General features: G+C 34.2%; 1 protein-coding gene across 1 annotated transcript; it reads left to right on the forward strand.

Annotated features, from left to right (window-relative positions):
* Nucleotides 1–815: 815 nt before the first annotated feature.
* On the forward strand, nt 816–2919 carry LOC129221083 (protein krueppel-like; the record flags this gene model as incomplete). The annotated part of the gene is made up of 3 exons (XM_054855522.1): nt 816–830; nt 2461–2583; nt 2836–2919. Coding segments are annotated over exons 1-3 (222 nt in total), but the record flags the coding sequence as incomplete, so codon positions are not given.
* Nucleotides 2920–18813: the final 15894 nt, after the last annotated feature.

Below are 18813 nucleotides of genomic sequence, written 5' to 3' on the forward strand. Positions count from 1 at the left end.
TGGGCGTCCTTGTACTGATCTCCCCTTCCAACCTAAAAAAAACTGCCTAGTAATGCGCATTGTGACAGTACGTATTTTAGTAGATGTCAAAATCATGATGAATGTAAATTCTCCTTTTTAAATAAATTATCCAAGATACCAAAAAATACCCTTGTATTTTAGCTCTGTAAGCTTTGTACTATATACTACTTAGGAAACAATCAGAAAGTTAACTTTCCAGAAACAGATGTGAAAAGATCGCTAAAATTAGCTAAGCCTAATTTCCACATGCAAACGAAAAACGGACACAAAGGGCTGAAACGCTAGGAAAATGTCCTATTCTGTCTCTCATTGTTGATTCTCAGAAGATCAAGGATGGGGAGGAATGAAACAATGATCTCTCCCTTCCCAGAGAACCATACCCTTTTCCACACCCTTTCAAAAACCCGCCTTCAGCAGAAGGAAGAACATACCTTTGTTTCCTCCTGATAAGCCTGTTAGAATTCCTAGAATCTTATCCCCTTCCCCTCTTTGCCTAGGTATTTGCTTCCCCTTTTATTTATGGGGCCGTTTTCAGGGTGAAATTCTGGGAATGATGATAAGAAATGGGCGTTTTTGCGGACGATCGCTGGACAAGCAAAATTGCCCCGTATCACAAGAGTCCAAACGATGCTTGAGGCATCTTTTTAAAAACACAGGGTGCAATTTCCTTCTTTTTTAAAAGGCGGGGCGCATTTTGCGATCTAAAAGAAGGGCAGGGCACATTTTGCTGATGTGGAAAACGCCAGGGCGCTGCGCCCTTCAAAAACGGCCTAGCGGGAACACTATTTGACGCCATGAATGGAAATTGTGTAAGCAAGGAGCTGTAAAAATGCATTTATTGTACTGCAATTAATTTTAAGCATATTTATTTTGTTAATAGAAATTTTTGTTTGAAAATGTGGCATTTTTTGTAATTGTTGTGAAAATCTAAATTTAGTAACTTTGAACTAGGGGGAAAATATTATTTAACTTTCATTTCAAACAAATGCAATGTTTTAAAAATACACATTTTATGCTTTTTGATGATATAATGCAACAAAATAACTGCATTATGAAATGTTGACCTGCTGGCTCACTTTTCTTGGAATTGCTCTTACGCAATTGAAACTCACAGTTAAAGTATTGTTCGTGATACCAATTTTGGACTGGTCTTGGGCAGGAATTCTGGTTTTTGACTGTTGTGTAAAAAAAAAAAAAATCAACTCTCAAAAACTTACCAACACTGGTTATGACGCCTTCAGATTTCTTTCTTTCCTTTTTGTTTTCTTTAATAATCAATAGGTAGACATTTTGTTTTCAACAATGATGAGTCTTAGTGTGTTTCTTTCAGGAATCCTGATTTTAAGTGAAAACTGCGGGAAGGACGAATTGTTGTGGTTGATCTGAACCAGCTAGGAGTGAAAGCGTAAAACAGCATCATCGACCGCAGTTTAAAAACAGCTTTGCTTTTTGTTTCTTGTCTTTTGCTGATTAAGAATGAATATGCACATCGGAAAGAGATCATACTTGTGTAGATATTGCGAAAAAACATTCAGTTATCCTTCACGATTGAAAACCCATTTGAGGATACACACTAATGAAAAACCATACTCTTGTGATCATTGTAAAAAGTCGTTCTCTCAAAGTACACATTTGAAAACCCATTTGAGGATACACACTAATGAAAAACCATATTCTTGTGATCATTGTAAGAAATCATTTTCTCAAAGGTCATATTTGAGGATACACACTGAAGAAAAACCATATTCTTGTGATCATTGTAAAAAAACATTTTCTCAGAGCTCACAGTTGAAAATACATTTGGCCACACACCTTCATAAAAAACTATATTTCTGTGAGCATTGTAAAAAATCATTTTCTCAAAGTTCACATTTGAAAAGACATTTAAGAACACACACTAATGAAAAACCATATTCTTGTGAGTATTGTAAAAAGACATTTTCTGCTAGTTCACAGTTAAAAATACATTTGAGGATACACACTAATGAAAAACCATTTTCGTGTGAATATTGTAAAAAGTCTTTTTCATATAAATCATCTTATCAAACACATTTGAGGATACACACTAATGAAAAACCATATACTTGTGAGTATTGTAATAACACATTTTCTCGGAATTCAGGTTTGAAAATACATTTGAGGATACACACTAAAGAGAAACCATATTCTTGTGAATGTTGTAAAAAGACATTTTCTACTGGTTCAAGTTTGAAAACACATTTGAGGATACACACTAATGAAAAACCATATTCCTGTGAGTATTGTGAAAAGACATTTTCTCAGAGTTCAGCTTACAAAACGCATTTGAGGATACACACTAATGAAAAACCATTTTCGTGTGAATATTGTAAAAAGTCTTTTTCATATAAATCATCTTACCAAACACATTTGAGGATACACACTAATGAAAAACCATATTCTTGTGAGCATTGTAAAAAGACATTTTCTGGTAGTTCATGTTTAAGGACACATGTAAGGGTACACACTAATGAAAAACCATATTCTTGTAATCATTGTAAAAAGAAATTTTCTCAGAGTTCACATTTTAGAAGGCATTTGAGGGTACACACTAAAGAAAAACCATTTTGTTGCGAGTTTTGTAAAAGGACATTTGCTGATTTTTCAAATTTTAGAACTCATTTGAGGATACACACTAAAGAAAAACCATATTCTTGTATTCATTGTAAAAGGAAGTTTTCTCAGAGTCCACATTTGAAAAAGCATTTGAGGATACACACAAATGAGAAACCATATTCTTGTGAGTATTGTGAAAAGACATTTTCTGATAGGTTTTGTTTGAAATTACATTTGAGGACTCACACAAATGAAAAACCATATTCTTGTGAGTTTTGTAAAAAGTCATTTTCTCAGCGTTCTTCTTTGAAATCACATTTGAGGACACACACTAAAGAAAAACCATATTCTTGCGAGTATTGTAAAAAGACATTTCGTGTTAGTTCAACTTTGAGAACCCATTTGAGGACTCACACTAAAGAAAAACCATATTCTTGTGAGCATTGTCAAAAGGCATTTTCTCATAGTTCTTGTTTGAAATCTCATTTGAGGACACACACTAATGACAAACCATATTCTTGTTTATTTTAGAAAGCATTTAAGGATACATACTAAATCAAAACCATATTCTTGTGAGTATTGTAAGAAGCCATTTTCTGCTGGTTCGAATTTGAGGATACATTGGGGAAAGTGGGTAAAACTTGGACCGTAAGGTTTGCAGGCTTCTAGAAGTCACAATTTTTAGCACACAGGAACAAAATGTTGTAAAAAAAAAAACTAATCTATTAATGCAACCACAGTTTCAAAAACATAGGTGTTTTTTTTAAATAATTTTTATTTATCCTTCGTTAAAGTAATTTTACGCAGTTTTGCCCCACCAATGTGGGGTAAAACCTAGTAGGCATGTTATTGCTATGGAAAAATAAAAAATTTAAAAGTTTCCAAAAAATTCAAGTTTTATTTAGTGACATATGTTAACTTCTGTCATAACATAATAGAAAAATTATAAAAGAACTCATATTGATGAGTTGTTAGTAAATTTATTTGTCTTTACCTTTAATTTTTTGCTGTAATAGTAGGCCTATTGACACAAGTCGCAAGTAAAACAGTTATCTTCCTCTTCGTCCCCAGAGCAGCTTTTATGGACCAACGACAACATTGTATGGCGTAGGATCCATCCCTCACCACCCTTGGAGTCGGAGTAAAGCTCACTGCAGTAAATGCAGGCAGTATTGTCACCCTCTTCACTGGACTCATCCCTCATTTGCTCCTTCGGTTTTCTTTTCTTTTTTTTTTTTTCCGACGCTTTATTTTCTGTCGGTTCCTTTTTGGCATCTTTATAAATTTGCCGTTTATTTCATTTGTTTATCTTTCCTTCATGTTTTTTTTTCTTCCATCCATCTTGGGTCTTTTTTCCAACATTTTTCTTTTTCTTTTCTTCTAGAGTTGCCTGAAGATGAAGCTTGTATGGAGAGCCCATCAAAATGACAGTTTTCCTTTTCTTTTGTCCTCCTTAGGCTGAGTCTTTCTCTCAGTGTAGGGGGGTAGGTCCAGGTTTTGCTCCTTGGTTAGTATCCGGTTTTGCCCTGCGTACAGCTTTCATAAAAAATGCTGTCATACGAATATACAGAACGCTACAGACAATTACTTAGAATGATAATGAAGGTAATTAAATGTTGTACAAAGAGAGCTACATACCTTTACTGTTGCAGAAACAGGAATGTGGTATAATCGGTCTAGTTTTGTTCAAAAATTTTAAGCAAAAACTACTGAAACAGAATTTTCTTCACAGGAATGAAAGGAGCAAAACTATTGCTTTCTAATTTAATGACCGCTGCTTCTTCATCAAGGTGGAAGGTAGTTCCTCTGTTGTCTAGGCGATTGTAGTGCTTACAGAAGCTGGAAGGGCCCGGTTTGCTCCCCACTTCCCTGTTTTACCCCACTTTCCCCTACTAATGAAAAACCAAATTCTTGCAATCATTGTAAGAAGACGTTTTCTCTAAGTTCACATTTGAAAAAAACATTTAAGGACAATACACATAATGAAAAACCAAATTCTTTTAAGTTCTGTCTAAAAGAACATCAAATTTGAAAACACATTTGAGGATACACAATAATGAAAAGCTATATTCCTGTGAGTATTGTAAAAAGCTGTTTACAGAAACTGCAAATTTGAGAAGACATTTATGGATACATTCTTAAAAAAAAGAAAAACCCCAAAATCTTGTGAATATTGTACTGTAGAAAGGCATTCTCTTGCAGTTCAGATTTGGAAAGACATTTGATCATATACTTTCAAGAAAAACCATTACCTTATAAGTTTTGTAAGAAGATATTTTAGTGTGATTCAATTTTTTGTTAACACTTGGATGAATTTTCTTGCTAGCACTCACCATATGCTTCTTTGTTGCCAAAAAGAGCTCAAATTTGACATCATTAATTTTAATTTTTCTTTTAGAATGGTTTATATATATATACAATAATCAAATTCAGAAAACTAAACAATTTTTAAAGACTTTTAACTTTAAAACGTGCAAAGCCGCAATTAAAAAAAGCGATTTTTTTTTTTTTTGTGTAAGAATTATAAACTGTTGTTTAAGATGTATACCAGAATGATAAAGTATAATTATCACTCAGAACTATGACTTTTTGAAATTCAACTCAACAGAAATAAATGCATATAATCTAATTAGTTGAATAACCTAAACATCGCACAAACTCTACCTGCTCTGGTTTGTCCTATCTTTGAATTCAGTGTTATCAACTGCATTCTTTTTTTCAAGTTGCATGTCTTTCTATTTTGAAGTATTCTATTTAGTTTGAATTATTTTGAACCATTAAATTATTACTTCAACTGTAAATAAAGACTGGTTTACCATATAAACATCTTGAAAGAAAAAAACACACAGCATTATAAGTCAAGATTTTTCTTCAGCATTCTGAATAAGTATTTAACTTCCAAATGTAGCATAGGATGGTGTTTCTGATAGATCAGCATCAATTGTCATATATGCTGCTTTAAAAAATGGGAAATAACAGGGTTCGTACACTCCTTCAAAACTCCTCCAACACTCCTTCATTTAAGAAATTTTTTTGAAGGGCCCTTCATATTCCTTCATTTTTTTGGTTTTAACTCCTTCTTTTTTCGTTCAAGGCTACATAAACTTCCTCTATTACGGTAACTTAAATACTTCAATTGACAACTTAACTTACTCACAAGGGCAGTTGTATAAGAGTGATTTTAATGTAGTAATTTTGTGTATTTATTTCGTTTTCATAAAGATGTGATATATATTCATTGATCAGAGAAATCATAAAAGTTGGAGATGAGAATATTATTGGATGACCTTTTGTAAGTGATGTAAAACATGCTTAAAGGGCGCTTTGTTATTTTTTCAAGTTTTACGATTATTGTTTTTCCTTCCATCACCCTCTCAACAGCAAAAGTCAAGTTTCTAATTATTATTTAAATATTTAAAAATACATAGGTAGATGTACTATATTGAGTGATTGTGTCAAATGATGTTATGCCTTGAGGGAGAGATGGGTTCATGAAATTGACAAGGGAAAGAGAAAGGGTGATAAAGTAACAGTTATTGCAATAATATTTTTATGAAAAATATGACATGTGACAGGAAGAGTTAGGTGAAGTGTGACACTTTGTGACAAAGGGGTAAGGTGGTCAAATATGTTGAAAAAAAGTGCAACATCATTTAATGACAGCCCATTAGTACTCCTTCAAAATCTCAATTAACTCCTTCAAAACTCCTTCATTTTATTTCTGAAATTAAGTATGAACCTTGAATAATAACCAAAGAAGATTCCTCTGAAGTATTTGATTAACAGCAAAATCAGAAATAATAAAAATAAAATAATAATAATAATTTAAAAAAACTGATTTGAAAGGAAAAATGAGGGATAATACTCTTGATCAGAATATGCTGTGCTCTGACTGTGGAAGAGGCAATACTTTGATTAAAATTAAAGAATAGAAAAATAAAGCTTTACAGACAACAGAAGTTTAATTTGTTTTACGCCCATAACCTGAATCAATGTATGATGTCCTTATCACTCCCATATATGGTAGATCATATAACATTAAAATAAGAATATTACCTCTTTAAAAAACAGTACAGGCATCCCTGGTATAACACGGTGATTCTACTACACGGTTTTGATATTAACGGTACCAAATTTGCGATAATTATAACACGGGTTCGGTATTACACAGTACGAAACTTGATTTTAAATACTACTCAGTTTTGATATAACATGAAAGTTATGTTTTAAAAAGATGGAATTTCATTTTTGTTTTATACTTTCTGTTAATGGTTGATAACTCTAATCAGTTTTTACTTGGTTTTTATGAAACTTGGTTTCGATATAACAAAGTACATATCCCTTGATTTACATTATTTCTAAGTCTCGTATAACACGGTTTCGATATAACACAATACATCTTAACTTGATTTTTCTCATGCACATACATAATTAATATTAAAAATAAGTTAAAATATTATTTTAAAAAAAGTCATATAGCACGGTTTCGAAACTGCGCGGAACGAATTAACCGTGTTGTACGAAGGACCCCCTGTATTGATATTTCTAAGTTATGCCCTGTAGGTTAAGTGCAAACAGTGATTCCTGTAAATGTACACATTAGTAAACTTATAAAAAAATAGATGTATCTTTGTCAGGGGTTGCCTTTAGTGAACTTACAGATCAATGGTATGTGTGCGTACCAACTGAGTAATGGAATATTAAACGGGAATTTTTCATTCATTTTTTAAGAAAGAATTCAGTCACTGCAGAAGTTTAACGACAATAAATAGAACTTTTTGGATCTACACTTCGAGAAAATACCGATCAGAGAATGTGAAGGTTTCAACAGAATAAGTTATTAGAGGAAACTCTATTGTATTAAATCTAAATCACGTCGGATTGGAAGTGAATTCTTTTAAAGTATAGTAAAATTACTTGGTCATCCCAAGAAAACATTCTACTATCAATGCTGGCCAACAATAGATACGCATGTGGGAGCTGGGCCATCAAGAGCTTTAAAAATGGATAAACTCGATAAATATGTTCAAGAATTCAAGATTCTCTTTAAATTTCAATGTATGCAACTATTTGACTTTAATTAACTGGAATTTAATTGCAGGTATAAAAAATGACAATGATGTCATTTACGATGCTGAAGGAAAATCTTGAATTATTTTTATTTTTGCTATAATGTTGTTCATATGTAAAAGCAGCATTTTCGTTTACATTTGAAGTTATAACTCAATAGTTAGAAATATTTCAAACTAAATATAGCAAAAAGAAAGATAACCAACTAGAACAAAGAACGCAGTTGATAGCAGTGACCGCAAAGAAAGGACAAGACAGAGGTGGCAGAGAAAGTGCGATTTGCGCACTTGCTGTGCATTTGAAGGCCATTTCAAAATTGCCTAGGTTATTCAACTAACTATATATGAGGTATTTATTTCTCTAGAGCTCAATTTCAACCATTCCTAGTTTCAAATAATTATATTTTATCATTCGATTTTTGCCAATAAGGTGAAAAATCAGGCTAAATACTTAGAACTGAAAGTAAAATGGGCAGCTGAAAGGTCTTGTTTGATTTTGTATCGTAAAAAAAAGGCTTGGTAAAAGGCTATTAGGCCAAGGCTAAAAGGCTTGGTAAAGGCTATCGTAGGCTTGGTAAAAGGCTTATCCACATATAAGCGTTACATATTTCTCTTTTTTTTTTCCACTCCAGCCTAATATACATGCATTATCAAGTCTTCCTCTATAACGAACACCCACATAATCTGAACATTTTTGTTTAGTCCCATGAGGTGTTTAGTATAGTCCACTGTATATATTAGATACATTTTGCTTCAAATTTAGGCATTAATGTTTTCAAAAATTTCGCTATTGACAGGAGCCTTTTTACTAACTCAGGAAATATTTCAAAATTATATTTTTGTAATCCCATTTCCTGTTCCCTTTATATAAAATTCGCAGAAGTATCAGCGAGCGAGATCACTAATATCTTTATTTTTGTGAAATTAAGGGCTTTTACAGTGTATGGAATTATGCTCAAAGGTACTCAACTCCCCCCCCCCCTACAAACAGACACGCATTAGGGGATTCTTTGTCGTAGATTCTACCCAGTGGAATGTGGGAATGACAATTTTAAGCGGAATGTTTTTTGAAAATAAGCCATTTTTGAAACATTGTTCTCGGAAACTAAATTATGGACATTGCCGATATGTTAAAATCACTGGCGTACCTAAAGGGTTTAGGGACACCCCCCAACCGAAATGATTGTCCTAATATATATATATATATATATATATATATATATATATATATATATATATATATATATATATATATATATATATATATATATATATATTATATATATATATATATATATATATATAGATAGATAGATAGATAGATAGATTATTTCTGCCCCTTTTTGTGAGGGAAAAATCCCTATCGGACAGATATTCTTTCCCTAAAACAAGGCCCTCACATAAAGCTTTTTAATTTTTTTTATTTATTTTTTTTTGTAGAAAGGCCTTTGTTCAGAATTATTTCTGACAAGAATACTGAAGATTTAGTTTTTTAAAGAGCTCTTTGTCCATTTTCTAAACTGAGTGTTGGGAAAGTATTCAAGCGTAAGAACTTGAAACACTCAGAAAAGTTTACTTATAATTTAACATATTTTACTGTTTTCGAGTGTTTTGTTTCAAAGAACATTGATTAAACCCTATAGAACTCATTGGAGAGCTTGTAATACAGTGAAATCCTGTTACAGCGAGGTGTCTGTTTTAGAAAAATAATTGTTCAAGCCTTATTTAATTGCCATTAAATTGCTCAAATTCCATTACTACAAAATTTTGGTACAACAGATAAAATTCTCTGTCCTTTGGATTTCATTGTGACAGGATTTTACTGCAATATCAGCCAAGATTTGTTTTGTCTATTTTGAAGAAATAAAACTATCTGTCACAAGTGCCTGCAATGTTCAGTATTTTGTTATGAATAATTTTGTTACAATCAATGAATGTATCTGAATCAAAAATTTGTTCAATATCTATATTTGTGTTGAGTAATTAATAAATTGATACTTCTTGAAATGCTCAATGTATGTTTATGTGTTTGTAATGCATGCAAATCGATATATTGATATATCTATCTATCTATATATACACACACATATATATATATACACACAGTTGGCTCTCGACTGTTTATCGACTTTCAAGGGACCACAAAAAATTGTCTTAAGTAGAAAGCGTCATTAAATAGAATGCTTTTAACACTATAGTGGACTATCTGGGACCGGGCAAAGCCGTTAAATAGGGAAATCCGTTAAATAGAGCATCATTAAACAGAGAGCCAACTGTACATATATATATATTGGGAATGAAGAATAAATAAAATGCTCTACACTTTACCAGCCCAAAATGCAGCTAAAGTATTAAATGTATTTTAAACATGTATTTGTAAATGTCTTCAATAACAGCTGTGCACAAAAGTAAGTATACATTTAAACAACAATAAAAAGAATTTAACTAACATTTAACAATATAAAAAGTCAAATATTGAGCAGCAAAAAGTGGGTAGTAAACTGCTTTGTCAACAAAGACCAGGAGCAGTTGGCATGCTTCTACAATACTATAATTTGCTGGTTTCTGAAGAGGTTAGTATCACACATCACGTAATTTTATACCAATTTTTACCATTAAGTCTCAAATAGAACATTAGGATGAATTGGAATCATTAGAAACAGATTGTTACTGAGCCGGATGAGAGGCTTAGGTGAGAGATGAAACCTCAATCTTATTTCCAATTCATTGTAATGTTTTATTTTAGATTTAATGTACTTAACTGACATAAAATTATTTGGTGGCATATGTGATACTGACCCCTTAGGAGACCGGCAAATTATAGTAATGTTGTAGCATACCAACTGCTCCTACTCTCTGTCTACAAAGCAATTTGCTGTTCACTTTTTTACTGTTGTATTGTTAACTTGTTGTCTTTTGTATTGTTAAATGTTAGTTAAATTCTTTTTATTGTTGTTTAAACGTACTTACTTTTGTGAAAACCTGTTAGTGAGACATTTACACACACACACACATATATATATATATATATATATATATTATAATAATAATACAGGTGAAGAATATTGAAAAGACCAAACCAAAAGCCCATAAATGTGCAACACAGCAAAACTAAAAATCCAAATAAATGCATAAGATAAAACAAGCAAAATAACAAGTTTTAAATAATTTTTAAGAATAATAATGATGAGAAAAGGAAAATACAAGGAGCAATTAATAGAAAAATTGAAATATATAATCCAGAGCTCATCAGCCATGGAGGATTCAATAAATATGGTCAGAAGACAAACTAAAAAGTGTGTTTAAGTTCCAGTGTATGCATTACAGATAGAGATGTAAAATTTCCGGAAATTTTGAAATGGTGGGAAAAAACCGTTTTTTTTTTCGGGAAAAATTGAATTTTTTATGAATAAAATTAGGGTTTCTTAATAGCTCTGTGTTTCTTGGAACATATAAACTGTTAAGCATTAAGAAATATATATTATCCACATATCTGCTTGACAGAAATACACATAAAGGTAAGATTAATTAGAACAAAAAAAAAAAAATTTTTTTTTTGTTTTATAACTGAGAGCTTTTATGATTAAACACCAGAAGTAAGTCAAGTCGTCATTCAACCAATAATATTAGGTAATGTGTGTCTAATCGTAACAATTACATTTTCTATTTTAGATTTCCTTTGAAACTTGAAGTATTAATTGAAATTTTCGACTTTCAAACATGATTGATTTTTTTTTTTTTTTGAAAGAAAAATAATACAATGTAACTTTACTGTTTGAAAATGAAAGCTGTTGAGTTTTTATGTTTTCCAATCCAATCTCAGAACCGAATCAAAACTAAATTGGTGTTTCTTAAGCTGAACCAAAACTTAAACTACAGCTTCAGTTTATTATACCAGCACTTTTGAACAAATTTGAGTTATTATAACCAAGTTGTTCTCTGTTTCGTATTTTACTTAATAAATAAAATGTTTTAGGGTCATTTGATCAAGAACTATTGTTTTGAAAAATTCTAAAAAAAAAAAAAAAAGAAAAAGACATCTGAATCAAATATATGGAAGAGTCACACTTTAAAATACAATATCTCAGCTTGAGCCCAACTGCAAATTCCCCTTTTTTGCTTAGCACGGCAGTATATTGGGTGCGGCAGAAAAAAAAGGTATCGGACAAAAATTGTATCATCGAATGGAAGGAAAGTAATTTCATCTTAATGAGTGCCTAATTTATTTTTGTTTCTGACTTTATTGGAAAATAATTTACAATATGTTACCTAGTCTATGTATTGTTTTTCGGTTTTCTTACAATTTTAAGCGAAATACCTGCTATTTTAAGTTGTTTAACCAAGTAGAACGACAGTTTGTTTGCTTGTTGTCCCTCGACAAACAGTATTTGAAATGGCATGCCGTTTCAAGTGGCTTGGAAATGATAGTCGGGAATGTGTACAAAAACGAATAGTGAACATTTCAGTTAATCGTCAGGTCATCCAAAAGTGAGTTCAATGAGAACCTTGGGTTTCCACAGAGCAGTCGTTTGTGCGAATTTGAGACCGAAAAGTGGGACTAAGGGAAAAAACAGCTCGAACAGAAGTTTTACGAGTTCCAGAAAATTCAGGCATTCGTATAACTCCAAAGATGCCAGAAACTTTTGAGATGGACCGCAAGTCCACGCTGGAAGAGATACCTTTCACTGATTTACCGTTCAACCGGCTCACATCCCCCATAACCATAGGATTTGGTCTGTAGACACTCCAAGCACCTTAAAAAGTGTTAGATATCGCCAAAACCAGTTAATCGTCAGGGCAACCAAAAGTGAGTTCAATGAAAACCTTGGGTTTCCACGAGAGCAGTCGTTTGTGGGAATTTGAGATCGAAAAGTGGGACTAAGGGAAAAAACAGCTCGAACAGAAGTTTTACGAGTTCCAGAAAGTTCAGGCATTCGTATAACTCCAAAGATGCCAGAAACTTTTGAGATGGACCGCAAGTCCACGCTGGAAGAGATACCTTTCACTGATTTACCGTTCAACCGGCTCACATCCCCCATAACCATAGGATTTGGTCTGTAGACACTCCAAGCACCTTAAAAAGTGTTAGATATCGCCAAAACCAGTTAATCGTCAGGGCAACCAAAAGTGAGTTCAATGAAAACCTTGGGTTTCCACGAGAGCAGTCGTTTGTGGGAATTTGAGATCAAAAAGTGGGACTAAGGGAAAAAACAGCTCGAACAGAAGTTTTACGAGTTCCAGAAAGTTCAGGCATTCGTATAACTCCAAAGATGCCAGAAACTTTTGAGATGGACCGCAAGTCCACGCTGGAAGAGATACCTTTCACTGATTTACCGTTCAACCGGCTCACATCCCCCATAACCATAGGATTTGGTCTGTAGACACTCCAAGCACCTTAAAAAGTGTTAGATATCGCCAAAACCCGAAGTCACGCTTGATCTTAGATGGAATCAGCCCAAGCGACAAAAAAATCTCTAGTTTTTTGTGGATGAGTGCCGTAAAATGAATCAAAAGGAGAACCAGAAGGACATTTTAGAAGTTATTGTAGTTCTGTGGGCCTAAGAGCACTTCAGCATTGTAGACTGGACTCCTTTAACTCCACACCGATTCATATGACCAAAAGACGAGTGGTGCAAGGCGCATTGTTTTTGACATGATGTCATCTTTAGAATGAACGCTCTACTCGCTCGACCTCAATCCCATTTATTACACTGTATGGCCTGTTTCAGAGTCAAAGGTCTACCCTAAACTACACAAGCAATTGCTTTATAGGGAATAGGATTGATTAAAGGAAGTGCTGCCCTTGAATGAAAATTTCAATAAGCAGTTGCTTCTCTGTATTACTGCAAAAGGATGCTAGTTTGAAACCAATTAAATTTATTGATTGCTAAAGGTCTTCTCTTATTATTTTTTGCGTTTTGTTAATTTATTTGTTTTTAATAGAGTTTCTTGGGAAATTGCTTGCCTCCCCCCCCCCTTTTTTTGCCGCACCCTGTACATTTGGTTCGCACAGTCAGCAGAAACATAGTTTTGTGATTAAAGTTATGCTTGTTTGTTTTATGAAAAAGGAAAATAAATTCTTCACTAAGGTTATTGGTTTAAGCTTTTTTGCAAAAAAGTATTGTAACGGATTCGGTGCGACTTCCACTTTCTTGAAATGAAGACACAGTTCTTGATAAAAACACAGGAAATTTATTTACACTATGTACAGGAAAGATCTTCAACAACTGCCAAATTATTCATCAGCAATTAAGCAATTATCACACAACACCGTAAACTCAACGTTTACACACGTATTTACTTCCAAATACGAAAACAACACAGCGAAATGCCTCGCTATAAACAGAGCCAATACACTAACGAATTCTCAATCGAAACTGACTGTTTATCCATCGCTAACGGCTTTTATAAACATCCAAGAATTTTCTACAACATTCTTTCTGCTTCGAGAAATGCGTAGACCGTTATCAAACTTTATCAATGAAAATAAAAAGAATAGGGGGTTGTGTACTTTAGCCATATGTTAAGGGGTTGTATATTCATTACGGGAAATTATTTACAGGTTACGTTACTACAATAATTACTATTTACAGGATTTGTAACATTGCCCCCTTCCTAAGGACTGCACGTCCCGGGCAGTACAATCCCCAGAAAGGGTGCCAAACTCCTATCACATGTTCACAAATACACACACTAAATAATAACTAACAGATACAGAAAACACAATAATAACAAGAAATATTACTAAACATTAAAAGCAAAAATTATCTACAACTTTTATGTTATCAACCATGGTTGTTTACGTAATACTCATGAACTATGGCCATAGTATGGGGCTAACCGATCATAATGTACAACCCTAGGTTTTGCATTAGGTGATTTTTGGATCCTCACTACGACGTCATTTAGTCGGTTAACGACTTTGTAGGGTCCATCCCAATGCGACTGCAATTTGGGTGAAAGACCTTTCCGTCGGATGGGATTCCATAACCAAACCTTGTCGCCTTCGTTGAATTCATGTCCAGTAGACCTTGTGTCGTATCGGGTCTTCATCTTCTCCGCCGCGATGTTGATTCGCTCTCGTGCGAAGTTATGAACGTCTTCCAACCGGGCCTGGAGATCCTGGATGTACTCCTCAGGCGATGCAGGCGCATCCGGAGGACGACCGAAGACGAGATCACAAGGTAGCCGAAGCTCTCGTCCGAAGAGCATCTGAGATGGGGCATATCCGGTAGTCTCGTGGACAGCACTGCGGTAGGCCAGCAGGAACAAAGGTAGCTTCTTGTCCCAATCCTGTTGATTTCTGGATACCATAAGTGAGAGATTATTCAAGATTGTGCGGTTAAATCTCTCCACCATGCCGTCCGATTGTGGGTGTAGTGGTGTTGTCCTAGTTTTCTCAATTCCGAAAATTTGACATAGGCCCTTAAACACAGCAGAGATGAAATTCCTCCCTTGATCGGAATGAATCTGCAAAGGTGTTCCGTATCTCGAGATCCAATGTTGGACTAGAGTCTCTGCTACGGTAGTAGCCTCTTGATCTGGAATGGGATATGCTTCCGGCCATTTGGTGAAGTAGTCGATGGAAACAAGAATGTATTTGTTCCCATCAGCAGTTCTTGGTAGAGGACCCAGGATGTCGATCCCAATTCGTTCGAAAGGAGCTCCAACGTTGTACAGATGTAGCTTCCCTCTGCTTCTCTTCTTCGGTCCTTTACGAGCAGCACAGGCGTCACAAGAATGGCACCACTTCTCCACCCCAGCTAGCACACGAACATTCGGCCAACGTTAGCTTATTACGTTAGACTTATGTCGGCCTCTTACGTTAGAACATACGTTAAAGTGCACCGTCGGAAAACGGTTATCCAACGATTGGTTTCCAACGTTATCTCAACATTTTTCCAGCGCTGTTCCTACGTAAAATGCAACGGTGAACCAACCAATTCCAAACGTTATTCCAATGTAAATTACAACAGTTAAACAACACTTCTTAACATTATCCCAATATAAATTTTGACGCTTATCCAACAATTTTCCAACATTAGACTGATTATTTTCCGACGCTATTCTGATGAAAAATCAACATTTAAGTAACAATTTCCCAATGTTATTGAAATTTAATATGCGCAACCTTAATAGTGTGCTACCTCAGATTGCTTTCCAGCCTATTTCATTTGAATTTTTTATTATTTTCCCTCATCAAATCAATATACTTTACCAAATATATATCAAATCATTATTATTTTACAAGCGTAGAAATAGAAATACTAAAAATTAAAAAAATATGCTGAAGCATGGAAATTCTTATATGCTAAAATAAATTAAAATATAGTAGAGAAATAGTTGCATCATGTATAGTACCTATAATTTATGTGACTTTTTGCCCTTTGTGACATCATAACCTTTATTGCTACCTCTGATTGCTCTCAAACCTGTTTCATTTAAAGTTTTTACTATTTTCACTCATTACATCAATATATTGTTTCAAAGAGTAAAAATGCTTAAAAAAAAAAAAAAAAAAAAAAAAAAAAATGCAATTTATCATTTTCCTATCATTTACAAACGTTTCAATAAAATATGAACAAAAATTAAGATATTTATAATTCTTACCTTTTATTTTCCTGAATAATTACTCGAAAATTATCTTCATAAGCATACATTAGTTTCTTTTTTCTTTTTCAGGAAATATTACTTACCAGCAAGGTTATTCTTAAGACAGAATAAAATCTTTGACTTTAAAATTCTGCCATGAAAAATAACCTAGCTTGTTTGAAGGTTCAATTTTGCTTTGACCTGAAATAAGAATAAAAATTTAAAAAAAAAAAAAAAAAAAAAAAATCATACGCATACACATTCAGTTAGTAAATCTTCATAACAATTAAAATGACGTAGGATAAACTTGAATATCATGAAAAGTACTTATTTTATTGTTTTGCCGAACTATATTATACTCTCCCATTTCATTCAAAAGTTCATGTTCATTGATTTTTTTTTTTTTTTTCATTTTATTATTATGGAAGGAATTTTAATGTATTTTATCCATCAATGAGAAAAGTTCATTCAAAGACACAATTTTATTTCTACTAGGGGGCTATCGCCCCCTGCTCGCTATCGCTCGCCAACCCCCGGAACTGCTTACGCAGTTCCCTGTGGATCGCTTCGCGATCCATGCTCGCTTCGCTCGCTCGCTGTATGCCAATACATTAGCCTAGCTAAAATTTTCCGTAAAAATTAAAGTTGGTAATTGCATTTAGGTCACCATCCATTTAACCAATATGAAAATTACGTTCATAATGTTAATTTGTCTGCTTTAGCCAGATTTTCGACAGTTTAACTTTGCTGTATGTAAGATGACTGCCTTGGCAATGTGCACAACTTTACCATTATAGATACAAAAGTGTCTGTCATTGCTTTGGAGAGATTGCACTTCTACCTGTTGGTCCGCGGAAGGTATTTTATTTCCCTTCTACCACCCATTGGAAAACCAATGAAGGCATTCCCCTATCCGCCACCTGGGGACGCGCCCTCTAGGGGTTACAGGCTCCCCCGAGGGATGTATTTACATTATTTACACTCTTATATATTTACATATTTACACTCTTATATATTCTAATCTGAGAAAACTTCCTCATATACACAATTAAAAATGTCCCGTTTGGGAGCCACAACTGACACTGCTTCAAAAGATCTTGTTCTTGATAATGCCACATAGAGCTGGCCATGACTAAAAACAGGCTCAGAGAGCACCAAACATATTTTCTCAAACGTTTGTCCTTGCGACTTATTGATGGTCATTGAAAATGCAACACGAATAGGGAATTGCATTCGTTTAAATTTGAAGGGCATTCTCTGCTTCAGTACGATTGGCTCGTCTTAAATTGGATTCAAGAACGGTTTCCTGCCTTCTTTGAGCTTTTCTTTGCTGATTAAGGTTGAAATGGGCCACAGCCCGACTCAAACTCATCTCAAAAAAAAAAAAAAAGTTCGTTGAGTATTCTGTGATTCAAGATTTCAAAACAACGTAGAAGTTTGTTTACATGATTTATCGGCGAAGTGTTGCCAACAGAGGTTTAGAAATTCACCCCTTCATTTGCCGGCACGTAAGAGAATTATATATATAGATGGTAAATTGCACGTGTAATTTGTATGACTAGCAAACTGTTTTTAAATATTGTGCGTTTAAAATTACCATCAAGGCTAAGCAAAGGAACAACACGAAATTCTGAAACAAATTCACAGCATTCACAAAATTCTCTAGAAAACTAGTTAAAGCATCTATCAAAAAAAAAAAAAAATCAGTTCGAATGCGCAAAATTTTTAAGAATTTCGATTCATCGGAGACCCCCCAAATCGGGAGTCCCCCCCCCCCCCGTTAAAAAAAGAGAAAATTTATTGAAAGAAAGAAAAACAGTTGGAAAAATGAATTGATTTACTTTGGAAGACTTGAACTTGCAAGGATTGAATATTCGCAGTGAGCAAGTACGACACGTGTGAATGTGTATGTGACCCTGGAATGAAAAGAAAATGGCTATGCGCACTCCTCCCTCACCCCTTTCAAATCCTGGGTCTCAACAAGACTGCAGAGGCGGGGGGGAGGGGGGCTTATGGGACGCATTTACGCACGCTTCGCAGAACGCGCAAATCAGCAACGAGCATGCAATGAAAGGGCATAAATGTGAAACAGGTTTGAAGGTTAGAAATAAGTTGGGAATGCGTTTAGTCGGATATAGGTTGGTTTTAAACCATCCTCCGATGCTTTGAACGATCGAATGAGCGTATGAAAAAAACCAATATCTAACCAAAACATATTTCCAACCATTGCGATGCATTTTCAACCTTTCTCCAACGTAAATCCGATGGTTTGTGCTACCTGGGACGTCATCCTTCGCCTTGCTCCAGAAGAAGCGCTCCCGAACTTTATTGAGAGTTTTCAAGACACCAAAATGTCCTCCAGTCGCACTACTATGTATTTCTTTCAAAACATCTGAAATCTTTGATCGGGGAAGTAGTAACTGCCACCTAGATGTTTTACCGTCGTCAGATTCCCATTTCCGGTGTAGCACGCCGTTCCGTAAATGGAGTGAGTTCCATAAAGCCCAGTATCTTTTTGTTGCAGGACTGAAGATGGAAACGTCCTGCCAGCTAGGGC

Source organism: Uloborus diversus, chromosome 4 (assembly GCF_026930045.1).
Source record: "Uloborus diversus isolate 005 chromosome 4, Udiv.v.3.1, whole genome shotgun sequence".
Taxonomy (NCBI): domain Eukaryota; kingdom Metazoa; phylum Arthropoda; class Arachnida; order Araneae; family Uloboridae; genus Uloborus; species Uloborus diversus.